The sequence below is a fragment of the Taeniopygia guttata genome, chromosome 1 (assembly GCF_048771995.1).
Source record: "Taeniopygia guttata chromosome 1, bTaeGut7.mat, whole genome shotgun sequence".
Classification (NCBI taxonomy): domain Eukaryota; kingdom Metazoa; phylum Chordata; class Aves; order Passeriformes; family Estrildidae; genus Taeniopygia; species Taeniopygia guttata.
In genome coordinates this window covers 60,125,114-60,138,881 of record NC_133024.1, presented here as the reverse complement: position 1 = coordinate 60,138,881, position 13,768 = coordinate 60,125,114, and the positions used below count along the sequence as shown (strand labels likewise).

The following is a 13,768-nucleotide window of genomic DNA, read 5'->3' as shown; positions in this document are numbered from 1 at the left end:
GTTTCATTACCCAATACGACCTCCACTCATTTTAAAGCGAATTATTAGATGCAATATTCTCATAACCTAACTTTTTTTAAAAATATACCTTATATCCTTTTATTTGCTATCCTGAAAGCTGTGATACTGAATTCAGATTGACACAGCAATTTAAGAAAGGAGTTTTATCAGTCTTCACATGAATAAGGTATCTGATTCATTAATCCCAATCTTAAATTATCTCTTATCAGTAAACACTGAAGATTGTTTTGCAGAAACTACCTTTGGAAATCTAGTCTGCACCATCCCCTTACCCTAACCTGTATTCTCCAATATGACCAAAATACCAAACAGGACATGACATTCCTGTCAATTTTCTTGTATATTAAAAGAACAAAACAGAAAACCAGTAAGTGTTTCCCAATGGAACAGCTACTCTTTATCCTGGATTCTTCTCACCTTTGACATTTATCTGATAGAAAGCCACAAAGGGCACTCCAAAGTTTGGATGAAAACAATTTGATTCAGATCTTATTGAGATGACTGAAAGGGGGATTCCGTAACAGCTTGGTTTTTTTCCTCCCAGGATTTTAGCAGTAACATCTCTACTATTATTCGTATCAACACTTTGTTTTCATTGAGTACTTCTCTTCAAAGATATATTTCCTCTGGTTGGTTATATTACACTGCCCTTGTTAACAAAGAAAGACGGGGCTAAAAGCTGATTTCCAACCAGCTATGGAGATTCTCATAGAAAGGAGCTATTTTGTTCTTGTCTTTAAATCATGGTACAAGATGCCATTTCCTATAAGACTGATACAAGATAGAAGATTTTGCCTCATTTTGCAAACAAATCAGTATATTTCATTTTAAAAGCATCTCAACATTCATGCAGTTCTCTTTGTTTGATAGGCAATTTTGGACGAATTAAAAAAGATTAAGATGTCATGAAGGTGCAAACATACAAATCACATGTAAGTCATAAAACTTTTCATAAAAATCACAAAACACCACATGAAATTAAAATTTTTTTAAAGTGTAGATAGATCGATAGATCACACCAACAACTAATGTAACTACCATCTGATTATTTTCAATGTATTCCAGGAGTCCACCAGAAAGAGGTTAGATTTAAACTAAGGTTCACTTTTAAACTCTTAACTAATGTGCTGTTAACTTTAATCAGAATTGATTTTTAAGTTTCTGAACTCTTACAAGGATTGCATTAGAATAAAAGTAAATGAAATCTCTGTGCAAAAAAGTACACTCTGAAGAGCATCTAAAGAAACAAAACTGTGGAGCCTTACAAACTTTATTGTTTGTAAGTGTTACATGATAAAAACAAGTGAGACTTTCATACATACCTCTCTTCCACAGGTTGTGGCAAATGCTGTGGTTCAATGGCATTAAGATACAGCGAGTCTGCTGTTTTAATCTGACAGGCTTGTACAGTCAGATATTTGAATATATGCACCTTACCCTTTGTACAAATCTGTGGGACATGGAAAAAATTAGGTTTATAACTAGAATTAAAAAAGCAATTTATTCCAAGTGTCACTTAGTATAAACCTCCCTGAAATTCAACTAATATTATAAATTTCACTTAAAGGAAAAGAGATTTTTTTTTTAATTACTAAGTACTTCAATTATATACTGAATTATTTGTGTGTACCAGTATAAATACCTTCAGAGACTAACAAAGAAAACAAGAAAATAATGTATTCTTCTTTAAAAAAATCCAAATGAGCTTTTAACTCGAAAAAAACCAAACATTAAAATATATGGTATGGCCTATTTCTAACTATAAATTGAGTAATTATTTATTTTCAAAATCAGTGTACAATGACATTTAATTAACTAGTGTGCTCTTTATATTTGTGGTCACATTGTTTTTAATAGCGTCCAAGCATACTTGAGATGCAATTTACCTTCATTTTAGAATTTTCTTTTTCTTTAAGTGCACACCTCCTGCTTTGTATTTTTTAGCTTAAATGCATCATCACTATTGATTATGAAAAGCATTTCTCCAATGTAATAAAAATTCCTAAGTATTTCAACAACTGTTGAGCCAGAACATTTGTGGCTTTCAGAGTTGAAGTTTGAATTTACTGTCCAGTAATTTAACAATAACAAAATTGTCCTTAATCAGCAAATACAGGTTACATTCATTTATCTTTATTACTCAAAAGCCTAGAGGACTTTTATTTCATTCTGCATCACAATCTATGAACTTACACTCTAATTTCACATGGATTGGATTGTGTTTTAGACTATTTAGGCATATTTTTAAAGTTAAAGTTAGCAAATCACTGTAGAAGCTTCTAGAACTGGATTCATTTTACCAGAAAGAAAAATTACCCAGGAAGCGTATCACTACTGTTGTTCAAAATTATACACATATTCCAATGTTAACTTTCATATGCAGATAGAAATCATAAAAATTAACAGCTAACAAAATGGATATCTTCTAGATGTGTGTTTAAGTGCTGTATAAATTCATATTGAGAACAGAAGGTATTTTTTATGTCTTATTTAGATACATCCTCTGTCTTATTTAAATATCAACAACTATCAACAGTCTGTGATGACTGAAATTCAGAAGTTTGCAATTGCAGAAGGTGACATTTTACACTCTAAAATGTGCTAGCAGCCATCCAATATTAAGGCACAACTTAAATGATTACTTACTTGTGCAGGTGGAGATTGCAAAGGATTATTCTCAAGCAGTAATACTTGTAACTGCACCATCTTTCTAAAACAAATTGGAATCACAAGCACTTTATTGCAGGAAAAGTCAAACTTTACCAAGGGAAGCTGTACTAGTTCTAAAAGTAATAAAAAGGAGAGAAGGTGTTATATCTGTTTTTATTTTTGACATAAAATAATAACTTATTTTCAATAACCCTTATTTTGGATTCAGGAAAAATACAAACTCAGGGAGGAATAAGACAACATTTACTCGATTTTATACTGGGAAATAACTGAGTGTTGTTATGCAAGTGACAATAAATCCTAAAACAAATACTTTGAATTTTTTTCCCTGAAATTCAGCTGACAGTTCCCATACTGCATTCAGACACTTATTTAACTTAAAAGTTGCCTAGAATCATAAAGATACATTGAAGAAACCTCATACACTGTTCTTCAGTGGATACCAATGAATGTTATATTCTGCAGACCCAAATGGAATAAGTTCAAACACAAGGTAATACCTACTTTTTAATAATATCTATTTATATGATTAAAAATACTTGCAAAATTATAATAAGAAGAGCTACTGTAAAGATACTTTTTTGTTCATTTCTTTTTACCTTGGGGTAAAACTTCGAGGTAATTTCTTCTAACATTCAGTTCTTTTAAAGATTTCAGCTGGCCTATCTGCTGTGGCAAAGCTGTGATTTCATTACAGCTGACATCCTACAGTAAAACAGCAATAACAAATAATAATGAACTTTCAGCTCCTACATGTTCCATAATAAAAACATAGCTAATATGCTATTATCATTGTGACATACTATTAACATGAAAAAACTGCAACAGTCTATGTCCTGTAGTCACAACAAAATAAAAAAATACATGGGAAAATAATTGCACATTAGTTAAAATCAGAGCAAATTGTTATTTGGAGAAGAAGCTAATTTTGAAAGTTAATTTCTATAGAAATATTCAAAACCACTTACTTAACAAGTTCTATTTTTTTTCTCTTTTCTGCATATGAAGAATTCAGTATAGTGATTTTATAACCAAATATGTTAGGATGAAATGTAAAAATCCTAGTGTGTGGATCTAAGTTTTCAAAAAGGTTCTTGTTGATGGCATATTTAAGCAAAATAATAATAATAACAATACTAGTAATACAGCAATAACATTCTGTAATGATGCTCAGTAAAATGCATATCATCATGGCACATAGTAGACCATAATGAAAAGGGACAGAGCTTACTTGGCATTACTTAACTATTTCAAGCAAGAAACTGCTCTGAATGTGTATGAAAGATCAACTTCTTGGATTAAGTCAGTGATGTGACAATTTTTAAATACTAGCTATCATTTTTGCTGCCAAATGGACATTGACACCTCTGCTCACGTCCCAGGCAACCTGCAAATTTCAGTAATGTCCCAGTTATGCTGTCATTTCAGTACTAAAAGCAGGAAATAGCATCTCACAGTATGTAAATGGAGTAATGCTCAATTATCCTGAAAAGGCAACTGAACACTCCTACTCTCTCAACTGTTTCAAATGCATTTATAAATATCTGGGAGCTCTTAGACTACAAAAGTTCAAGAAGACAGATTTCCAAGTCATGTCTTTGAAGATGCTTGCTTTAATGCCAGTCAAAAGCTTTATATTAACACCCTATCTTTGAGCCTAAAATCTATTTAACAAAAAGATTATAGAAATGTGATCTGGCAAGGCTTTTCCCTGTATCCAACAAGTTTCTTCTTGCAATAGAATCCTACTGCTGCCAAGATTTCCTTCCCTTCTCAAAACACAGTCAGGAAATTACTGTAGCTTTTAGACAAGGAAATTAAAAATCCCAGCTAATGAGTGCATTTTTGCCCAAGTTGTCACAGAGTTTGGTTAATTGCATTGTTCCCTGATAATTTATTTTTAAAGCTTTACTGTTCTATTTTTAATTTACAGTCCTTAAATTACTTCATAATTAGATACTTGATTTTTAGGGCACAGAATTTAAAGTCACCTTGTGGCAAGGAAACTCTAGACTAAGTGTACTTAGGCACGCACACCAGAACAAGCCAGGGAAAGAGACAGAGAATTCTAGAGGAAGCATCAAAAAAAGAAAAAGAAAGCTGGCAGTGTGTAACCTCAAAAACAAAGTTCACTTCCACTTACAGCCTTTCAAAACATCCTCAATAAGACTGATCTGTTGTGACAGCATGTCAGCATTCACAAGATCTCTAGAGACAGCAGTATCCTTTAGCCTACTAAACACTGTAGTCCAGCTTGCTTTATTATTGTGTTTGAATAGCCATGGAAAACAAAGACTTGTAACATTTATTCGTAGTTATGCTCTTGACTATTATTAGACTTTATGAGTGTATATATGACAGAGACAGTGTTAAACTTTCTGACTACTTTGGCAGTAATGGAAGCAATACTATCAAACATGGTTTCCAAGGTAGTAATTTTTTAAGGAATTATGCAACCACCATTTTGGAACTTGGCTTCAAGGATATGCAAACACTCAAGTTCCATGGGGAACTAGTATTTGCTGACAGCAGACTTCTTGTATTAATTCTATTTTGTTCTCACCAGATAGACCATGTCCTGCCATGACAAGGCAATTTGTCAAAATCAGAGAAATGTAAGGGTCTTATTTAACAATTATTAAATTAAGGAAATTTAACATTAATTTCTGTGGCATGAAGCTCAGTGGCATGAGAGCAAAATCATCAAATGTTTCCCTTTGTTTATGGTAATGTTTAAATGGCCTTAAACAAATCCAATTCAGCATGTATGTTCAGCAAGATAATCAGAAAAAACAATAAGGTACTCTGACTCTATATTAACATATTTATTCATACACACACAGAAGTTTATCCAAACCATTCAAATTGAGGTGAACTTCCTCCTTACACAACTTTAAACTCGGGACTACTGACTGAGCCATTATTCCTAAAAACCACCTGGGTTCAGTCAGAGCTTGTGACACAGAAGCTATACTGAAGAGTAAAAAGAAGTTACACAGTATGTGAACACATGGACCCTTTTAGAAAACAGCAGGCAGCAAGTCCCACGCAGTCAGGCTGCTGTCTCTGATTAGATGAATGAGGTAAAGGACATAAATCCCAGGTGAGAAATTTGAAGGCTTCCAACATGAGATAGGAGCATCCCAGAGATGGAGAGGGCTGTTACCTGAAGAAGGCAGAAGTGCAATGCCACCTGATAGGATGGAGAATGGAATTTTACTATACATCTGATAGTTTTGGGTACAATTACTGAGCCATCTCTGCCCAATTACTTTTCCTTAGCAGAAAGTAAGTTTCAGATTATCTTCACACTAATTTTGCACTCTCCTGGCTGACAGTTGAGGCATGATTGAGTCAAAGATTTTTTTGCAGCAAATAAAAGTAAACTTACCAACCAAATCTTTTGCCAAATAATTACAATGTATTGCACAGGGAGAAAAACTTATGCTACAAGAACCAAAATAAGTTAACTGTCAGAACCCTAAATTTAAAAGAATACCTGAAAGTTTTCTGCAAGTAATATCAAAGTTATTCTATTCTACAAGTATGAAATTCATAAAAATACATACCTGTAATAGGAAAACTATTACCTATCCCATTTTGGAGGATAGAAGGGGAAATGCAGAGTTTATTGGAAAGATCTAATTTGCAGCAAATGGCGTTTGCCTCATTCTACAGTGACTATAGGGGTAAATTTTGTATAAAATAGTAGATAAAAAGAACCCTTTGCTATGTCCATACAGATCTCACTGCATGCAGCTTGTGAAACATCTAGGGAACCTGAGGCTGCTCAGAAATGTCCTATGGATATGAGAACTGCATGGGGCCGGGTGGCATCTCAGGGTCTATCCCGTGGCCCAGGCCAGCACCACCACTGTGTGCACACCAAAACAACAGCACTCCCTGCCAGAGGGCTGGGTGATGCTTCTGCTTGACTTCCACACTATTCAGGCTGGCATTGCTCTCACACAGTTTAACATTTTGTGCAACAACTGTAACATGACTTCATGTTTTTTGTTTGTTTCCTTTACTCATTTTAGAACAATGATCACCTTATTATCTAAACTGCTTTACAGTTTACATGCCAACACAGATTCCCCACTCTCAATCCTACCACTATCTGCTTCTCCCAATACATCACAGTTATGTCATTTCTAGTTAAATAGTGCAACTCATTCCACTAGAAATGTACCAAACACACATGGTGGCATCAAACTGTGTAATCAGGTCATCTGAACAGACTCATGCTCAATTTAACAAAAACTTGTTTTTCATTCAGCCCCTCCTCCCCAAAGCCTTCTAAATCACAAAGAACAAGCATCAGACCTTTTCCAGTTTTCATATATCTTCTAGGCTACCAAAGTGACATGTAACTAGAGCTCTCACATGAAATACTTTTAGAGCAAACATTGTTTTGCTCTTCATGACAAACAGTAATACAAACTATACTATAACTGGAAAGCAATATGAAAATCCAGAATTCCAAAATTTAAACACGATGTACTTGAACTTAACAAACCAAATCTGCTTTGGGTATAATCAACACTGATTTCAAGCTTTTAGTTTTTATTAAACTTTTTACTAAATTTAACTCAAATTATTTATAAAACCGGAACCATCACCTTCTATTGTGTCTATTTTAAACACAACAAAAACAGTGCTATAATCTAACATATTTTTAAGAATAATTAAATGAGAACCATCTGTGTAAATCTCACTAAACCCACCACACACACAAAAAAAATTAAAATATTCAATAAGATAAATTAATAATGCTCGCCAAAGAAAACAAACTTGGTAGACTTGAACTGAGTCATAACTCAGAAAGGAAAAGGTAACTACCCCCACCATCCTCATGAACAACCATATCAATTGTAATACATAACAGAAGCCTGATACCACAGGATGCTGCTCAAGAATATCAGAAGTAAAAAGCCCCATAATTGCCACTTCATACCACCTATGAAGAATCAATAGCAGGGTTGGGGTCTCAAGCAATGTTATTAATTTCTGTAATTTAATTTATTGGAGGAACTACTATTATAAAAACAAGAATAGGACAATAAGGCAATTTCAGGCACAGAAAAACAATGCAAGGTAAATGCTGTCAATGGAGATAACAGCATCTAGAAGGAAGTTCACACCTGATTGCTTTACTATGCATAAAATATAGTTTGTCAATTTGTATCTCAAAAGGTCAAAATTAATAGAAATAATCAGAAGACTTATGTCATAAAGAATTCAGAGTCTCAGCCTACAATATATAGCAGAAGAAGATAAAGGGAGAGAAAGGGAAGCATTCTCATACATATTTTGCAGAAACATGTACAATTAAATTAATTTAATGCTATTGTACCAAATAAGTTTTGCATTTTCAGACTGTCATTGACTGGACAATATGCTCTAAATGATCAACTGCTTGTAGAAACAGTATTCGTGTAGACAGCCTTGACAACAAGGGGTATAATCATTTTGTAGATCTGTTTAGATGGGTGTTCCAGGAAAGGAATTCTGCATGACAAATGTAGTGAAATAAAATTAAAATAGACTGATAAGACCAGTATCTCGAGTGGAAGGCAGTGTGGTAAGCAGATAGTAAAAACACAGAAAAGAAGTAGGAGGGGAGTGTGCTATGGGGGGGGGGGGGGGGGGTACAACCTTGCAGAGCCTGATGTGAGAACTTAAGGACTTGATACAGTGAAACAGGGAGCCAGGGCAGGCAGTGAGCAGCACTGGTAAAGATAAGGAACTTTGAAACTGAGTTTTCAATGAACCAAGGGCAGTCATGTTGTTTAAAATAATCCTCAAGAACATAAAGGAAACTTCAATTGTGTTACTATCCAGCACACTTGAGAAATTAAAAAGGTCTGCAAACTACATTATAGCATTAAGCACTTGTTCAAATATATGCGAAAAATGAATTTTACTGTTTCTATTTAAATTCAAAAGAAGTCAAAATAAAAAGTAAAAAAAAGATCAGTAACATACCAATTCCATTAACTGTTTTAGCTGACCTATCTCTTCTGGAAGGGAACCTAGCTTATTGTTACTTGCAATTAAGACTTTTAGAGGAAGACCACACAGGCAAGCTGGCAAAGAAGAAAGCTGATTTCGACTGCAATAAAACAAAACAAAAAACATTAAAACCATCGGTGATGTTCTACTGTATACTCACAAACTCTGAGAGCTGCAAAATGTCTGCATTTTGGTGGGTCATATTTTATGCAGATAAAATTGAAACTTTCAAAAGGCAATAATTAAGAAGACACTTGCACATTAGAAACACCTGATCATTAACTAACAATATTGCAGAATTTACCACTGTGGAAAAAAATGCATTGTATCAGTTTAAGAACATTGTAACAAATCTGTTTGTCACAAAGAACAGCTGTTTCCCTTCCTAATGAATACAGGAAAGTCAACTGTGACAGTATTTTACAAATATTTAAACATTCTTGTCGTTTTATATGCCGTTAAAATGGATGCCTTTTGTTCCAGCTGAAAGACAAATATATAAATAACAGACAAAATGGTTATTTTCTCAATTAATTTAAAGCGCATTTATAGAAGAATACTTGGTATATCTTGTTCTATGGTTCTGTGCTATTAACCCAGGTAAATACAGCAAAAATTTCTGGGACTATCAATGGTTAATTTCTTCACAAGATTCATAAGGTAGAGCTTAAAGATGACACATGTCCTGACCCTTTGTGATGTCCACAAGATTATAAATAGTAATTTGTGGCTCAATTTCCAGAAGAAACTTTATGCCTATCAGAAAAAAACGTAATAATTACTCTCTTCTGGAATATTTTTAAATGTCCTTAAAATACAGCATTTTCTTTCTTATGATTAACATGTAGTAAAACAATGAACAGTAACTTGAAGGGGCACCCCAGTATAAACCATTTTTATTAGCTCCTGCCTACATGTTAAGGCTTCAGAAAGCAAAGATATGTGACTACACTCTGGAACACATGGTAAAAACTGTCCTGTGTTATTTCAGTAGGAGTTGCAATATTGACATAAAACAAAGACAAACAAAAACTAAAATTCCACAAGTTGCAAAGCATTTCTTCAAGAGCCAGACCAGTAGTGTGCTGCATATAGAGATGCATATTCATGCTCTACAAAACAGTCTCAAAATGTTGTACAAAGCAAACTACCATCCTATCTCTGTTGTGCATGCCAAGATACAGAGATATCAAGTAACAAACCCAAAGAAAATAAAAATGATATCTCCAACTTTTAACCAGCAAAAGCTGAAAAACAGTATGAATGCTTATTGTGGAGCCAGGCTTCTTAATTTTAATGTCCTTACAGAAGACTAAGACACAATTTTTTGAAAAATTACCTGGAAGTATTTTTGCAAGTTCAAAGAACTCAAATGGAGGAAGCCTAGTCTCTAAAATAGTAACCCTATGCCGCAGATGAGACTCAGATAAAAAATAAGTAAAAACAATTTTTAAGCTCCACAGAACTCAAAAGCAACCCACTAAGAGATAACGAACAGAACATAACCAGGGCAAGTGAGTAATAAATCATCATTAGTTTCAAAGGAATTTCTTTAAATAAAACATGAACAGTATCCACCAATGCCAAAAAACTATATACAGATCTCTTGGCATCACTTGGTAATGCTATTCAACATATGGGCTCTGCTGGTAACAGGCAGAAAAATATGCATTTTAAATCTATTATGTATTTCTTGCCAAGACGCAACGTGGTTAGAAAGTCAAGGATGTATTTCCTTCTTCAGACTCTTCAATACATTCAACGAACATGGGGAAGGGCACATCCAAGTAAAGGGGGAATTTTAAACTGAGAGAAATGACCTTATTTAATCAAATAAAAAATTATTTTTATTTTAACCAATTTACTGTCATATGTGATATAAAATCTATTATAGTTTTGTGATGATTCAAATTCCATCACTACAGAGTTTTAATTTACTGTTTCATGACATTGAATTATAACTAAGTTAATTCCTAAATTTACCAAGATGTTTTATGCATATTTAATAATTTAATCCAGTTTTAAGTTCTTCATGTATATCTAATAAACACTAATTCAAAATTTCAAGTCCTATTTCTTGTATGTGTGCAGATACTCAGGACACACTATTCCACTTAAATTTTTAAGACAAAATAGTGTTCCACAGTGGCCAAAACTGCAGTATAGTAATAATAGAGACTTGAGAAAATAAGACATGAGAAAGGTCTTCAGTGTTGATAAAACTGATGATCAGAACTTCATTCCCTGAATTTAAAAGGCAGAGAGCCACTTCACCTTCTACTCAGACCTCATTGTAACAAAGAGCAGACTGATATATCTTCACTATTACAGTTTTTACACATTAAACTGCAAAGAAAACTCCACACCTTACCCCAACTGAAAAAGGGCTCACCTGCCCTCCATCAATAGCACATGTGCATTCAGCTCTACTTTTAACTAATAGCAATTCTATGTACTGATTAGTAGCCACACAGATTTTTCCTGGAAAGGAGGAAAATATGTCTAATTCTTTGCCACCTTCTCCTCAAAAAGGCAGCAGCTATATTTCTTTCATAATATGACTATGCTAGTGATAGATATAGTATCACAGTCTTCCATTCCATTCCCCATTGTGAAAACTATAAATCCTCTGTCCCTCCATCTTTTTAATTGCAAAATGTATGTCAAGCTTTACAAAATCCGTCATCAGAAGTGAATTTTTAAAAAAAGTGAATTAAAAAAGTGTGGACATAATTATCATTCCAGATTTGTTAGAAGATTGGAGGAAAGAACTGGATTAATTTTCTTGGTTTTCTTTTAATAATTATTTTTACATTTTGGCATTTACAATGCCTTCATACAGAGCTGTCTCTGCAGCCAGTGAGCTTTTGCATCACCCTTTTCAGTACCATAAAAAAATATGGTCAGTTCCAGAACCTTCTAAAGTGCAGACAAAAAAAGTTTTACATATTTGCAAATAAACAAAAAAATGTGGCAAATATAAACTTACCTCAAATTTAAGTAAGTTAGCATTTGCAAGTTTACTATGGCATCTGGTATAACTTTGATACAATTGTGGTATAGATTTAGTGTTTCCAGTGACACAAAATGGCACAACTCCGTAGGAACTTCAGTTAACCTATTCTTGGATAAATCTGAAAAGAGGAAAAAGACAGAAGGTACATTTTTTGAACTATTAGAAAGACGTACTATGAAAAGCTGCAATTTTTTAAAGTAAGTGAATAAATATAATTTACAGGAAGACAGCAAATTAGATCAGTGTATTTATTACACAAAGTAAAGCTACTTCATAAAATTCCAGATTTTACAATTTTGAAATGGAACAAGTTGCATATAAAAGAGCAAACATTCAATTAGGATTCATTAGATCTAATAAAAAGTAATTATTTGCAGGACTCAATATGCTGAGGAAATAGTTGCAAACAGATCCCAAAGCTCATTAATATATCCAAAGATCTAGCCAATACACAGTTAGATATCTGCAAATAATGACAGCATTGAGAGAAAACAAGCAGCAAGCAAACATCTTTAATTTATTTAAACAGTTAAATAAATAATTCAAGTAATTCTTCAAACTGGCCTGTATTTCCTGGGTCTAAACCATTTATAAATGAATGCTACCCAAATGGTCTTCAAGACCATTCTAAGCACACAGTCACAAAGGAAAAAAAGGAGGAAAAAATGTTCCTGAGGTTACTTAACTATCACTGTAAGAAGAACAAGGTATCATAGTACTGATGTGAGCTCAAGTCATAAAATAATTATGCATGCCAGCATTCAAGTAAATCAACAGGATTCAAATCATTGGTTAAACAATGTTGCAGAACAAACATCGTATCCTCAGAAACTACACAAATGCTACCTAACCATGTCACCAGCCTGATAACCTCACCTGAAGAATGATCACTTGTCAAGTGGAAAGAGCAGGAATGTACCTACGCAAAAAGTGAAATGCCTGATGGTGAGGAAAAAATAGAACTTAATGATCTCCTCACTTCACTCCTGCTATTTTAAGCCTAGTGCCTGATCCTTCAAAGCTTATTTCAAAGCTTTCTTAAATTAAAAAGCAAAAAGCAGCCAAAGTATGGATTATTTCCATGGCCCTGATGATCTGTCTCCTGTCTTTAGGGCCATAAATTATATTTTTGCTTCTCATGAACAAACAGGTAGAAGCCTGAAGAATTTTTTAAGTTCCTTTCAAGTTTGCTGTGCAGAAGCACAGCTTGAATTCAAACCTATCACTAGTCAGAAGGACTTACTAGTTTTGTTCTTGTCTCCTGCAATGCGAGTTTAAATTCAGCACATTCTATTCTTGCCAGCCTCCACTTGGCTTCACCTCATTGCTTCCAACAAGAAGTTGGTTTCATTACTCCATCCCCTACCAAGACAATTGTGATGGCCTACAGGCACAGTAACTGAGAGCAGCTCTGCTGACCCTAATGGTAGCATGATTGACTTGAGCATCTCAACCAAAATTATTCACTTCTAAGTTACAATACAACAGCAACTCTAACTGCTCTGCTTTCTCTTACCAGGCTTTGATGGTGGTTAGATGCAGCATTACCTCACCTTCTCCTTCCCTTCATTTCTGACATCAAACTAAAGTTGAGTGACTGTTACTATTGTTTCAAAGCAGGAGAAAGCTCTTCATTGTTCCTCTAGTTTAGTGCTTTAATTCTCCACTGCTTTCTATTTATCCTGAGAGCACTTGTTTACCAGCATGGCATTCAAAAAGAATTCTGCTGCCTTCCTAGCTATGTTTATTAACAGATATTAACCAAAGACTGCCATGCTGTAACTTTTTGAATCATACAGGAACTATTCATATTTTACAACTCAAGTGCAAAGAAAACCTCACTTTTTAAAATCATACTTTCCTGTAGTGACATTGCCAGGAGTATCCTGGTCACTTTCTCCTTTAAAGTGTAAGGAGCAGCAAAATCCAGATGAGTGAACTCTCCTGTCTAGGGTGAAAACAACTTGTATGGCACTAGATGGAGAGTAACAACCCATCCTTCACCTGATCCTTCTCCAGTGATACACAGATGAACACCTGTGAACA

At 34.1% G+C, this 13,768-nt stretch overlaps 1 protein-coding gene across 8 annotated transcripts in view; it reads right to left on the bottom strand.

The window, feature by feature from the left end:
• LRCH1 (leucine rich repeats and calponin homology domain containing 1) overlaps positions 1–13,768 on the bottom strand; it is a 117,673-nt gene that overhangs the window by 51,243 nt on the left and 52,662 nt on the right. For all 8 annotated transcript variants that reach the window (XM_041716092.2, XM_041716079.2, XM_041716080.2 and 5 more), the window contains exons 2-6: positions 11,696–11,840; positions 8,680–8,806; positions 3,291–3,396; positions 2,668–2,804; positions 1,344–1,471 (exon numbers count right to left, since the gene is read on the bottom strand). In XM_041716092.2, the coding sequence (XP_041572026.2) occupies positions 1,344–1,471; positions 2,668–2,804; positions 3,291–3,396; positions 8,680–8,806; positions 11,696–11,840 (643 nt within the window). The remainder of the gene's footprint in view (positions 1–1,343; positions 1,472–2,667; positions 2,805–3,290; positions 3,397–8,679; positions 8,807–11,695; positions 11,841–13,768) is intronic.